Below are 13,570 nucleotides of genomic sequence, written 5' to 3'. Positions count from 1 at the left end.
TAACTGATAAAAATGCATTTTTATTATTGAAAAATGTGCAGGAACAATCACTGAATACAGTTTCTCCACCATAGTATTCAAACCCAGACACCACAAAATCATTGGATGCTATGATTTCTGAAGCCACTAGAGCTTTGGTACAACAAAATAATGATCTAACAGTGTTTGTCAGGCACCACAGTCTACTTAGGGGCACAGAGAATAAAAACTCCATGTTTAAGGTTTTAATTTACATTCATAGCACTAGACAAAACAGAGATCTGTGTAGATGACAGACAAAACAACCAAAAGTGCTTAGCCTAAAAATGAGAATAGTATCACTTAAAGGTAGACTGTCGAATACAGTGAAGCACTTCAGTGTTAGGTTAGAACATTGTCTATTTGTAACACATTAAGCAGGGTAACTTATATCTCTTAGATATTTTCAGATGCAGTCGGTATCTTTTACAAGGCTATGGACACAAAAGCCCTATTTGTACAAGGATGATTTGACCAAGTTGTAATATACTATCTAGAATGTAATTGGACTCCTTGGAAGAAATACAAGATGACATACAAAATGAAATAGAACTCTTATTTTCTCAATAACTTGAGCTATATTAAACATTTTCAATCACACACAATGACCTCAAGTTGCTAACCACCGATAGCTTCCAGTACCCACGACTACAATTAGTGTTTTGCCCCTGCTATGACACTTCTTCTCACAAGTGGTTTAAATTATTACTGTAATTTTTTTTATTATTCTTAGCCTGTGATAATAGTGCCCGTTTATGAAATGGAAAATAATTTACAAACCAATTTCTTATATAGATTCTCCTTTGAGCTTGACACGAACCCTACGAGGCACACAGGGTTCAATAAACTCCATAGGAGGAGAAGCCACTAAGATATTTAATGACATACTCGGGGTCCCCAAATTTTTCTTTCTGCCCACTTTCCTTTCTATAATACTAAGCTTCCTCTCAAAGAGCATTTGAAAAAGTAACCTGGACAAGAAAAGAGTAAGTATAAGAATATGTTATTACTTTACTAGGCACAGACACTATTTTGATGTTTCAGCAGACATCAGGCTAAGACGCATTGATTGAATAAGGAATCCATTAAGTTAAGGACAGACATGTCTGCTTTTACAAAATTTGCTAATGATGCTTAGAGACTAAGTCAGCTGAGGGGTATTAGCCATGATTTCTACAATCTGTTGGAAAGAAAAGGAACTGGGAAACAAATTTGAATGAGTCAATCCAAAGATGATTCCTTGGTACATTTTTTTTCTTCAAAAGCTGACACTCTTTGAAATAACCTCACAATTCCACTACTAATGCTTTTGCTCTCTGTGTATGAAGCTCAAAAATAACCATACACTGTTGGTAAAAGGAGCTCTGCGGAGAAACATCTTTGTGATTCCACTCCTCGAAAAATTAGTCAAAGTGCCATGTATGAGAAAATTAAATTCAGATAGAGCCAACAAAATGTTTCAAAGTTTCCCACATTTTGATGCCACTAATGAAAAATTGGGTGTTTAAATGTTTTTTTTATTATTATTATTAGCTTAGTTCTAAAGGCATAAACTTCTACTTGATAGATAAAAATGATGGATATAGATACTTGCCTTGAATCTAGTTTAAAAAGCTCTTCTTGTTACTAATTCTCTTTTTTTGTTTTCTACCTAAAAATCAGCCTCCACATATATGGCCTTCTCTGTGTTCTGCAATATTTAAGAATGCTATTCAGACATTGAACTCTAACCTTTCTTTATAGTTCTTCCTCAACAATGTCATCATTGTTGGGTCTTCACCCAGGAATTCTAAGACAATAAATTCCTAAAATTCCCTAGATTTCTAAAAATGGTTTTCATCAGTTCTTCTTTATGAGACAGGTATCTTCGCGGGTTTATAAAGCATTGCAGTAACACTCATCTCAGATAAGATTCAACTTCTACCTTCCATGTTTAAGAGCTCAGCACTCCCCCAGAAATAAGTTTATATCATATTGATCAAAGATCAAGAAGAAAATACAGTTTTGGTGAATTCTCAGACAATTTTTTCAAATATAGACAGTATCTGGACATCTTTAAAGATAATAAAGCTTTCCCTAAAATATTCACATATATTAGCTGTCTTTTAATGTTTTATAAAGCTTGGTGGTATTGGGCGAAAGACAACTTTTCCATCTCTTTGGCTGATATCAGCTTTCAGATCTCTCTTTTAAAGAGTTAAGTATCTTAGAAAACCAGAAACTTCAATATTATCTCTTTATAATCTGAGTTTGAGCTCATAACTCCAAGACTCTGTATGGATGAGAATCTTTCCTCAATGTTTTATACTGTGATACATACTGAGGAAAGCATAGGTTCCCTTTTTTAAAGTGAAGAGAGATACAGAATGGTGAATAATTTTGTGTCATACACACAGGTACTGGATTTCCACTATACCTAGTTGTTCACTGTTACACATATGGCCTCTCCCTCTAGCTGATATATGAGCTTCATCAAATTTGTTGATTTCCAGTTGATTCAACTTGCGGTTTATAGAATGTTTTGGCTGTTATTAAATAAGTTTTAATGTGGTCCTGTACTTCTCGATGGTCAAGCTTCTCTCTTTTACAAAGGAGACGGAAAAGGTCTGATTAAACCTCTTGCCCAATTCATTTTACCTTGACAGGCTGGCAGAGAATAACTTAGTCTGGAAGCATAACAAAGACACCCACTGATACACGGAATGGACCATCTGGTTAAAAACAACAGATGAAATATTTACTTTAGAAAATGCTGGTTTTGAGTTTTTTGCAATGTATAGCTGGTTCTGTGGAAATGAGAGAAAATCAACTAGAGTGGTGACTTGTGATTCTAAAACTTATGCAGAGACCCACAAGCTCGATTCCTAGCATGCAGCATTTTCTCTTTGCCAATTCATGACTGGTGACCCTTGTCATACCAAAAAAAAAAAAAAGTGTTTTCTCAGCTATTTTTGATATGTTTTTCAAAGGATTTTTTGTTTTTGTTTTTGTTTTTTGTATTAAAAAGTAACCTTGTACCTACTCACAGTTGAGTCTCAGTCAATGCCCACTCATTCCATGAGCAGTTTAGGAGACCAGAAGATGGTGGTAATACTCTGCAGATGCTAATAACATCCTGAACCCTTTGCTGAAGATATTAGAATACCTTTAGCTGCATTGGTGTCTCTGTGAGGCCTTTCTCAGATATGATATAATAGGAAATGAGCTATATGGTTGGAGACAAATTTGGTCATAGAGATATTCGAGGCACTGTGTTAGAGCAATGTAAACATCAAACTAGTGTAAGCACTCCAGAAATGATTTCTATATCAGAAAGGAATTTCATGTACATTTTAAATATTTCCCCAAAATACAGTATGGTTTACCAAAGCGTTTGGGAGATAACAAGTAACAGGATACATCTTGGCTAAAAATACATGCTATTTTGTTAAAGGAGGTACGCAGTTCTTTGAAGCAGCCTGTATACTTCATGGTCCCCAATCAATTCGAAATTGTAAAATGAAATACACATAATAATTAATTCTGTAATAATAAGTGAAGGCATTTGCAGCAATGGTGACACAGAATTTGGGATTAGATGTCAAACTTGAAAGGAAAAAAATATCTTTCTTAGGTCAAGTATTTATTTATAAGTAGAATTCTATTTTAAATTAATTTTCTTGTCTTCTTTAAATTTCATTCCTCTTGAGACTGTTGCCCAATAATTGTTATTTTTATAGGCAGAGTTCTATAATTATAGGCATCGTCACCCTCTGCTTCATGCTACAGCTATCAAATAATGATCTTAAAATAGACCCTGAATAAATGTTCGTCAAATAACTGGCAATGACAGAACCTTGGCAAAAGTAAGTCAATCATATAACTGGAAAAAGCGTAGAAACTGAAAAACAAACCCAAAATAGAATACCTTTAGGATTTCATAAAGGCTAAACACTCCCTATTAGGGAAATGCCGGGGGCATCACAACCTGATCCAAGGAAGAGTCAGTAAAATGACCATAGACATTTATCAGATTTTGCCATCGCAATGATTATACTGTTTCTGTTCACTTTTCTTTCAGTCAAAACATTCTGGACGTCAGCTAGTAGATTTCTATCGTCATGGCTCAGGCACTGAGGTCATGAATCACATCGTAGAGAAAAACACCACTGGAGGTAATACCCAAGCATGATGGATCTTAGAAGTTGGCATTATGCTGTAGAAATAAGAGGGACTGAGGAGTTCACACTGAGAATTTTGCAAGAATATTTTAGACAGTCCCTCGGATCTGTGTTCCTAAAATGGATTTCATACCAGATGTCGACTGTAGAGAGAGGTTCAAGGGGGGAATGGCAGGACTGTGATTTAGGGTTTCTAATGTTTATCACTTAAAAAATATGCACAGAGTGTGGAAAAAATGCAGTTTAACTGACAAAATTTTATAGGAAGAAGAACCATCCTTTCAAAATTATATACTCATGATAAAAAGAGAAAATCTGGAGCGTGATGCCTTTGTTACTGATAAAACTGATTGAAATATTTAAATAATAGTTTAATAGAAGTTGCTTATGCTTATCAAAAACAAAAATAAAAAGGCAATGTCATACCAGTTTAGGCACAATAAGAATAGGCCAATGGAAAATCCTTTTGCAATGATTTTTAAAAGAAAAGGCTGTTTTATGTGAAAAAATAAAGTGATTAACCAAATTTTTAGAGAGAAAAGACACAGCTCCAATCCTGCCTTACTCTGTAATATAGTTCAAACATGGATATTTTGCCATAGGCAAAAATGAAAACAAATATGAAATATATTGTAATATGGCATGAGGCATCATCAATTTTTATGTGACAAATGACCTGAAAACTCAGAGTGACCATAAAATCAATCCATCATCCTAAAGTTGTTGATCTACAAGGCAACACACTTGTATTTTTATAATTGATTCAAAGTCAGGGGTGGGCATGGAGAGTAGAAATGTGATTTAGAGTTTCCAATGCTTTTGTAAATTAAAAAGAAACCCACAGTTATTAGTCACTTTTGTTTTCATATCACCAACATAGTTTATCTAAAAACAATTAAAGCTAAATAATTTTTCTTGACTGCATTTTTCAAGACATATTTAATAAATGACAACTTTAATTTCTCCTCGTGACCCTTTACCAAGAAAAATGAGATGTGAAACTGAACACTCAATCGAATTCCAAAATTTTGTTTGGAAGGGGAAACCTCTGGAGATTCTTAATCCCAACTGATAATGTCAACTTCTGATTGGCTTGAGTGAAATTTGGCTAAATGATTCTTCCAGACATCTGTAACAGACACATTTAATTTCATTTGTCCAAATGCCATGTTTTCATACTTTCATTTTTCTCCCAGGGCATTTCTCTTGTACTCTGTCGTCCACAGTCCTGTTCTTGTCTATCTGTCATTTATTAAGAGTATAAAAACAACATTAATATCCAGGCTCCCACATTTTAACAAAAATCTGATTCTCAATCGTATAACCTTACCAGTACTTGAGTCACCTTAAGACAGCTTATTGGGTATATATAGTAGTCATTATTAATGATCCTTTTAGACTTCTTCATTGTATACCCATTTTTAGCTAATATATTCCCCCAATGCAAAACTAAAAGTATAAACCAAATTTTATATAAGAAGTAAATCCAATCTTTAAAAAACAAAACAAACAAAAAAACCCGCCATTCTATATTCTTCCTTTAGTGGCCTATCCCTTTCCCCCATATGACATGGTAATTTTTTTTCTGATTTAAAACTTATTGATAAGTTTTATTGATTATTATTGATATCATCTTGAATACTTTCTTACATATTCATTTTCTTTATAAGAAAAAGCAAACTGAGCATCCGTGACAGTGAGATCACATTAGAAAATCTTTGATCTTGTTTGGAGGGTGCCTCAGAGACAACTGGTCAATTCTTTGGAACACTGTTGACTATTCTGGTTTTGTAAAATAGATTTTTTTCTGGCAGAAAAGGAAAGACATGCCATTGTGCATGGTCTACTCAACAACAATTTTGTGGTTTGTCACTGTTTTTTGGAAGTAATATTTGGGTGGGGGTTTTGATGATCAGTTCCTAGGTAGAGTCTAGCAGCCACATTTCTTCTCTGCTGGTTTTTCCCCATCTAGCTTTCCAGAGTCTCCACCATTGACAGTGTCGGGAACTTGTGTCTTCTCTACACACTGTTCCATTCGCTTCATTATTAAGTCCAGAAGGGTTTCCACAGCTTTCTCCACATTCTGGCCAGTTGCAGCACTTGTTTCAAAATATGGTATACTTGCATCGAAGAAGTGATACATATTTTTGAGAGGAAGAAATCAGAAAACATACAACAAGATGTACAAATGAATAACAGGCACAAACATGGCTGGCATAGAGATTGCGAAATAATCACTATTTTGCCCACTGAGTTGGAAAGTATCCTTGTTTCTTCTCAGTGAGTAAAAAATGGCAGGCTGCTTTCTCATGTGGGTATATCGGACAAGGAAACGGATACAGGAGGTACTTAGGAATTTGAAGCTAATGTATTATCACTGTTTCACAAGAAATTTAAGAAGGTAGAAATAACTAAACTAGTGATAAATATTTACTATTAAAATAGCACTTCCCTGTTAATCAATTATCTGGTAATTTGACTTAGAAATTAAGCAGGCACTGAAGAGGATATGCATGTCAATAAACAGTCTATATTTATATGGAATCAAAAGTTTCAAGAAGACATACACATTTTTAAAGCTCTCAAGGAAAATTCTTCAGTAAAAAATTGGCAGGTATGAGGCAACTGCTTTAAATTTAAAGTCTGTGTTGGAAGTCAACTTATCATCGTAGGGGGATATTTAAAATTATTTTTGATCTGCCACTTAAGCTCAGCAAGGATGAGGATTGCAATATTATGTCCTTGTCAGGTGTTATTTCTTAGAGTTTTGCAGCTATTAGCGGAAAGGCAGTGGACGATAGTGTTGAAGATCATGAGCTCTAATCTCAGACTGCCTGGGTTGAATTCAAGCTCTGCTCCTTACTAGCTACCTGGCCTTCCATCAGTTACTTAATCTTTCTATGCCTCAATTCTTCATATATAAGATGGGATGATTCTAGATCTCCTATGTTTGGTTATGAGTGGTTAAAGGAGTTAAAGTCTAGGGGGAGTTGTTGGCACATAGTAGTAAGGATTCAGCCATTGTTAGCCACTACTACTATTAAGGAATCGATTTAAAAGATCACATACATTCCCCTGAAAGATCTTTTTCATTCTTGTGCCATTATTGACTCAAGGGAATCCTTCCCAGTATCAACCTCAAGTCCCTGCTCCACTACTAAGCCGCAGTGTGCAAGGGCAGATGACATTTCCGAGTAAATGACTTACCCGTATTTGTCAGCCAGGTCCCGGGCTTGCCTTTCATTGACTTCCCTCTGGTCCGGCAGGTCTGCCTTGTTGCCAATTAATACTATATCTGGATTTTCACAATAAGCGTTTGCTTGCAGTTGGCCTTAGGAAGAAAGCAGATGGACCCAGCACATTAGTTATAAACAAGTGATGTCAAATGACTGCTCATACTTTGAATTCCTTTTTTTTTCATACTTCAAATTCCTAATCTAATTGTTCACCTCCAGCTTGCCTGCTTACTAGTTATATCATATTAGCCAGGTTCCTTAATTGTTCTCAACTATACCTTCTTCATCTATAAAATGAGTGAAGATAATGCCTCAAAAATTGCAGATTATGAGTTTTAATAATAACTGCTATGAAGCACCTATATGATCACCGATCCGTAGGTCTCCTGCATCTGAGAAACTGTCCTCCAAGATGGACATACTGCTTCATACTATTTGTTCCTCAAATATAAGTAGAGATAATAGAACAGGAATTTTAAGTGTGTAAGTATGTTCCTTCAAGAGGCTGCTACATTTTTTTTTTTTTATTTTTTAGTAGGCTCCACACCCAGCATGGAGCCCAGTGTGGGGCTTGAACTCATGATCCTGGGATCAAGACCTGAGCTGAGATCAAGAGTCAGATGCTTAAGTGGTTGAGCTACCCAGGTGCCCCGAGGTGGCTACTTTTCTACCTCCTGAAGTCCAAGGTGATGATCTATCAGAAGAGAACATTTCTGAACCACCACAAATTCATGTAGAAACAATTTTAAGACAGGTGACTTGTTTTTCTTTTTCTCCAGGATACACTGCACAAAAGAGAGAAGAAAGAGAGAGGGAAGGAAGGAGGGAGGGATGGAAGGAAGGAAGGAAGGACAGAAGGAAGGAAATGGTACAAAATCTGTCAACTCTTGTTTTTGAAGTTACGGGGATTACTTTACTTTCTATCTCAAGGCATGCTGTGTGCAAGTTTGCCAAGGAGGAAGACAAAGCTTGCTTACCCTGTAACAGTGATTATTTGGGTGTTAAAAATTAAAGTGTTATGAGACATGCCAATTAATTATCTTAAATCCCAATAGTATCCTTCTGGATCTTTTTTTAAATAAGGAAGAATTTTATCTGCCTTGAAAAAGGATGAACAAATCATTCCCTGAAAGAATCTGATAATCTTATTATCTCTTTATCTCCTCAGAATCTAATAATACCACCAAAATTTGGAGAAAGAAATACAATAATAAAAGGAAATAGAGACAAATCTTAGGATAAACACTCAGTTGGAGAAGCAACGAAGGAAGTCAGAATTTGTTGGTATTTGTCGCCGCTGCAGCAACTGCATTTTTGAACTCACATTTAAAGCAGTTATATGTAAATTATAAATAATATATAATAAGAAGAAATACATGGGCTTTTTTTAGTATCTATTCTGTGCTAGACACTAATCCTGGCTTTGGGCTATTGCAATGCAACAAAGCAGACGAAGTCTGCACTTTCATAGAACTCACATTCTAGTGGCAGAGGGTCCAAAGGACAAGTAAACAAAGAAAAACATAATATAATGTCAGGTGGTGGTGGTGACAAAAGGAAATGTAAAGTGTGCTGAGGAGATACAAAGTAATGAAGCATACTAGTTTAGATGCATGGTCAGGGATGGCTTCTTTCAAGAGATAAATCAAGTTTGAACAAACCCTTTAAGGAGATGAGACAATTGGCACACTCTATACATGGGAGAAGAGATATCAGGCAGAGAAAATCGGCAAGTACAAAAGCCACAAAGTAGGGAATGGGCCTTTTGTCCCGGGAATAGCAGGAGAGGTGTTTGGCTGGAGGCCAGTGAGCTGGGACAGGATCAGAGTAAATTACGCAGGAATCTAAGGCCTGATCACCAGGGCCTTGCAAGTGAGTGAAAGACTATGGATTTTAGCCCACGTGAGTTGGGAGGTCCCAGAAGGACTTTGACCAGGGAAATAACATGATCTGATGCTTTTTGTAAAGATTATTTATTTTAGCGATGGTGGGGGGCGGGGGGTGCATGGCATGGCAGGGAGGAAGAGAGGGAGATGGAAAGAGAATCTCAAGCAGATTCCCTGCTGAGCTTGGAGCCCGAGGTGGGGCTCGATCCCACGGCTCCAACATCATGACCTGAGCCAAAACCAAGAGTTGGATATCCAACTGACTGAGCCACCCAGGTGTCCCAACATGACCCAATTTTTGAAGAAATATCACTCTGGCCATAGACAGCTCCAACAAATCTTGAAATGACAAGCCTATCACCGGTCCATAGCACTGCTTCTATACCGTGTTAGGATCAAAATTCATATTTGTAATAAAAATGCAAATGAAATATTCTCTTTAGTGCTACATTGATTTTTGAAAAAGGAAACTCGAATACTACTTTCCTATGCTGACACATATCAGTCTATCTTCAATAACTGATTAGGCTACTTTTAACTTAATGTTAGATGAAAATTATATAGATTTTTCTACTTGAGGCTTCCTTACCTTTGAACATTTTTTTTCCAAAAATGCAAAATTTCAGTGTGAACTAAGACACGCTGTGCCTTATCTTCCTGTGGCTGGTGTGCTCTGGAGCAGTTTCTCACCAAATTAACCCGTCTGCTAATTCATGCATAAGTTAAGCCGTGTACAAGGGCATACATTTTTAGGTGCCAGTGAACCCTCTCAGAAAATGCTGCTACTTTTCTGTCTCCTTTCCAGATTAGATGTCGTAGCTCACATGGTTATAAGAAGTCCTTTAAGACTTAACTGTATAAGTGGAATTAATAGCCTTTCAATTGCAATTACATATATGTATATATATATATAAAGTAACACCTATATATAGGTGTTACTTTCTGAAACACCTATATATAGGTGTTACTTTCTGATTTTATTTCCTTCATAGTTACAAGTAATAAATCGTCAAATATTATATCCCATCACTGTGCCTATATTGAAAAGTTTTTATAAAAAGGTAATATCATATAGCACCTAGATTTTAGAAAAGTATCAGCAATTCCATTAATCATGATTAAAATGGTGATCATGCAATATCCCAAGAAATTTGCCCTTTTTAAAGGAAGTCATTGAAATAAAGCAGGTTAGTGTATAATTTTGCCTGTGTCATTTGAAAATGGGTGAGATCTGAATGGCTTTAGTAGCCAATGTGGGTTGCTTTCATGGATCCCTTTCTTTTCATTTGAGCATTTCTTCCAGGTAGATTGTGGTGAGCTTGCTCTCTCATCAAGTGAGAGTTACACAGGCTGTTCTAAGAGTGTCAAAGGAAGATATGATCCCAAGCCCCCTTTGGTGAGCCGCATACAGGGCATCACTTTGAAGGTGACACAAGAAATGCTAAAGTCGTGAATTCCCAAGGTTCATCTGTAGAACCCAATCTGGTTTTGTGTTGGGAGGCAAAGAGGCAAATAGAGCTGTTGGGAGCCTCAAATGGCCAATGCAAGTGACTTGGTTCCACTTACTCATCCAGTTTCTGACATTTAAGAAGCTCTGTTGACTGGTGAGGTCAAACATTAATAAGAAACCCATGGCATCTCTGAAAAATGCAGTGGTAAGGCTCCGGAATCTGCCAAGAAAGCACAGCAGATAGTTCTGGAAGTTAACCCACAAACATATGATGGCAGTACACACAACAACACTATTTCCCTTTGAAATATGAAATCCCCACGGCATCCCTAATGGATTGCCCTACAGAATGAGAGTGGACAGAAAGACTGCTAAAGGGTCAGGGGAGGGTATCTGGTTGTAGACATTTTTTAGGACCACAACATGGCTTTCTGGTCCGTAGCACTTATACACACAGAGTTTGTAACGTTCAATCACACGCTGGCTTACACAGCCCCTTGGACTCTTTCTTGGATATCTTGTGGTCCACAATTAAAATGAAAGCCACTTTCAAATGGGGACTTCAACTTATACTTTTCAATCTCCCTTGTCTGTGCCTAGAAGAAAGCTTGGCACTCGGTAGCCTAAAAATGAATGCCCATGATTACATGCAGAAAACCACAACCATGGGCATGTTAGCAACCGAAACTGGGGTTCTTTTGCAGGGAAAAAAAAACATTGGTGAGAAAACTCCTGTGTCAGCACTCTAGGGGTAAAGCTCAATTCTACCCTGGCATCCGTGTCTCATAAAAAGAGGGAAAAACACTGAAGAAAGGAGGAAGAGAAAGATGATTAGGGAAAATAAGGCAAGGTCAGACAGACATAGTAGTTGGAGACAGAAAGTAAGAACACTCATCTGTGATGGAAGATTCTAGAGAATGTACACTGTCCCGTGTTGTGTGAAGACTGTCTCTCCCCTGCTCCTACCTCCTCCACCCCAAAACCTTCAGTACAGTTGAAGGTATGCTGAGATGCACTTCAATGGCAGGAATGGGCAAAACCAGAGACCACACAGAGGGACCAGAGAAGGTTTGGGTTATACTGACACAGAAGTGAATTTGGAAATGGGTTTTTAGGAAGGCACATAACGTTGAAATACAGACTATCACTTCCTGTCCTAAATGCCCTCCTAATTATTGGTATCCTAATTTTAGCCTATTTGTAGATTCTTTGGTTTCCTTAGAGTTCTATTCTCAGTCCCTTCCCACTCGACATACATTCACTGAGTAACCTCATCTACTTCCCTGATTCAGTTGACACCTTTATGTTGGACCTCAAATGGATAGGTGTAGATTTATCCTGTCCTCCATGCTGTGTGCCCAATTACATGTTGTGTGTTTCCAGCTGGAGGAAACTGAGGCACCTCTAACTTCGAGAGTCTAGACCCCACCTGGCCCCTCCTGATTTCTCCTTCTCCTCCTCCTCCTTCTTCTTCTTCTTCTTCTTCTTCTTCTTCTTTCTTCTTTTTTATTTTATTTTTTTTTTATTTCTTCTTCTATCAATGCATCATGACCTTTGGGGTTGCCATGGCTTCTTTCTCCTTCACCTACTATGTATGATTACCAAGCATTTTCTGATCTTCTCATTTCTGCCCATCTACTCTCATTTTGAACCTATCATCTTTCATCTGAATAACCTCAACAGCCTTCCTAACAGGCTTCCTGTCTCCAGTTTTGTTGGAGACCCTCCCCTTCGTGGATCCGTTCCTGCTGACTATGTAAATCCTCGGCTAAAAACATCTAGATGATGGTGCATTGCTCTTAGGATAATGGCTGAACTCTTCAATATGCTGTCACACTCTGCATGAAGTGACCCTTGCTCATCCCTCTAGCTTCCTCTCCTGACTACCCACAGGCATGCTGATCTTCTTTTAGTTCTTAGAAAGTTCACTCTCTCCCCTGGGCTTTCACACATGCTGTTCTTTCTGTGGGTAACCTGGCCTAATGCTTCCTTTACCTCCTACCTCCTTAGCCTGGATAAGACTCTCTCACTCATACATTGTGTATGAGTATATATATATATATATATATATATATATATCAGTCTCCGAGGAAATATCGCTTTCCCAAGCAGCCTTCCTAACACCCATATCTGGGTTAGAGGCTCCACCTGGTGTACCTGTCTATCACCTATATTTTCCTGACACTATCCTAAGGTTATATGGTAATTGTTCGTTATCTATTCAAATTCCACCCTACACTTGTGAGCTCCAACAGGAAATGAATTATGTTTCTAACTTGTTATCCATTATATTTTCATGGCCCTGAACATACTGTTTGTTCACAAAGTGTTTGTCTAACTAAGAGAAGAAAAAAAAAAAGAGAATAGCAAGAGACAAAATTATTAAAGATGTCAATGACTTCAAGTAGAGAACGATTCTTTTAATACCAAAGCAAAGAGAACAGATAGTTTAATGACTATTTGCAAATTTGATTTCTTTGGTAAGGCAGTAATCACAATAATTACGCAATACCAAAAAAATTTACTCAATTCTTTTCTTGTGGAATTGTTCCTACCAGTGCTGGAAGCTCACAGAGTTTATAGTGCTTTTATTGAAGTTTTCTTTCTGTGTGGGGATGAGCTGTATTCACAAAATTGTCTCTCACTCAACTACAATGGTGTGCCTACGACATCTGCTCTCTGTTCTCTCCTAGACAGAGAGAGAGAGAGAGAGAGTGTCTGTGTGTTATGTGTGTGTCTCACTTAAGGACAAGACTGTGCCATGCCCTCCTCTCACTGCCCATAGCACATGGCAAAGTTATTCTTTTATGTTAATGATCT

The 13,570-nt window shown here is 37.2% G+C and overlaps 1 protein-coding gene across 1 annotated transcript in view; it reads right to left on the bottom strand.

Moving 5' to 3' along the window:
* LOC129495529 (ras-related protein Rab-27B) overlaps positions 1-13,570 on the bottom strand; it is a 56,141-nt gene continuing 42,571 nt past the window's right edge. The window contains exons 4-6 of the mRNA XM_055303113.1: positions 10,867-10,970; positions 7,386-7,509; positions 1-6,298 (exon numbers count right to left, since the gene is read on the bottom strand). Coding sequence (XP_055159088.1) covers positions 6,109-6,298; positions 7,386-7,509; positions 10,867-10,970 — 418 coding nt within the window. The 3' untranslated portion in view covers positions 1-6,108. The remainder of the gene's footprint in view (positions 6,299-7,385; positions 7,510-10,866; positions 10,971-13,570) is intronic.

The sequence above is a fragment of the Nyctereutes procyonoides genome, unplaced genomic scaffold (assembly GCF_905146905.1).
Source record: "Nyctereutes procyonoides isolate TBG_1078 unplaced genomic scaffold, NYPRO_anot_genome, whole genome shotgun sequence".
In the NCBI taxonomy this organism is placed as follows: domain Eukaryota; kingdom Metazoa; phylum Chordata; class Mammalia; order Carnivora; family Canidae; genus Nyctereutes; species Nyctereutes procyonoides.
Note: the sequence above shows the minus strand (reverse complement) of the source record. Positions and strands in the feature narration are given on the sequence as shown.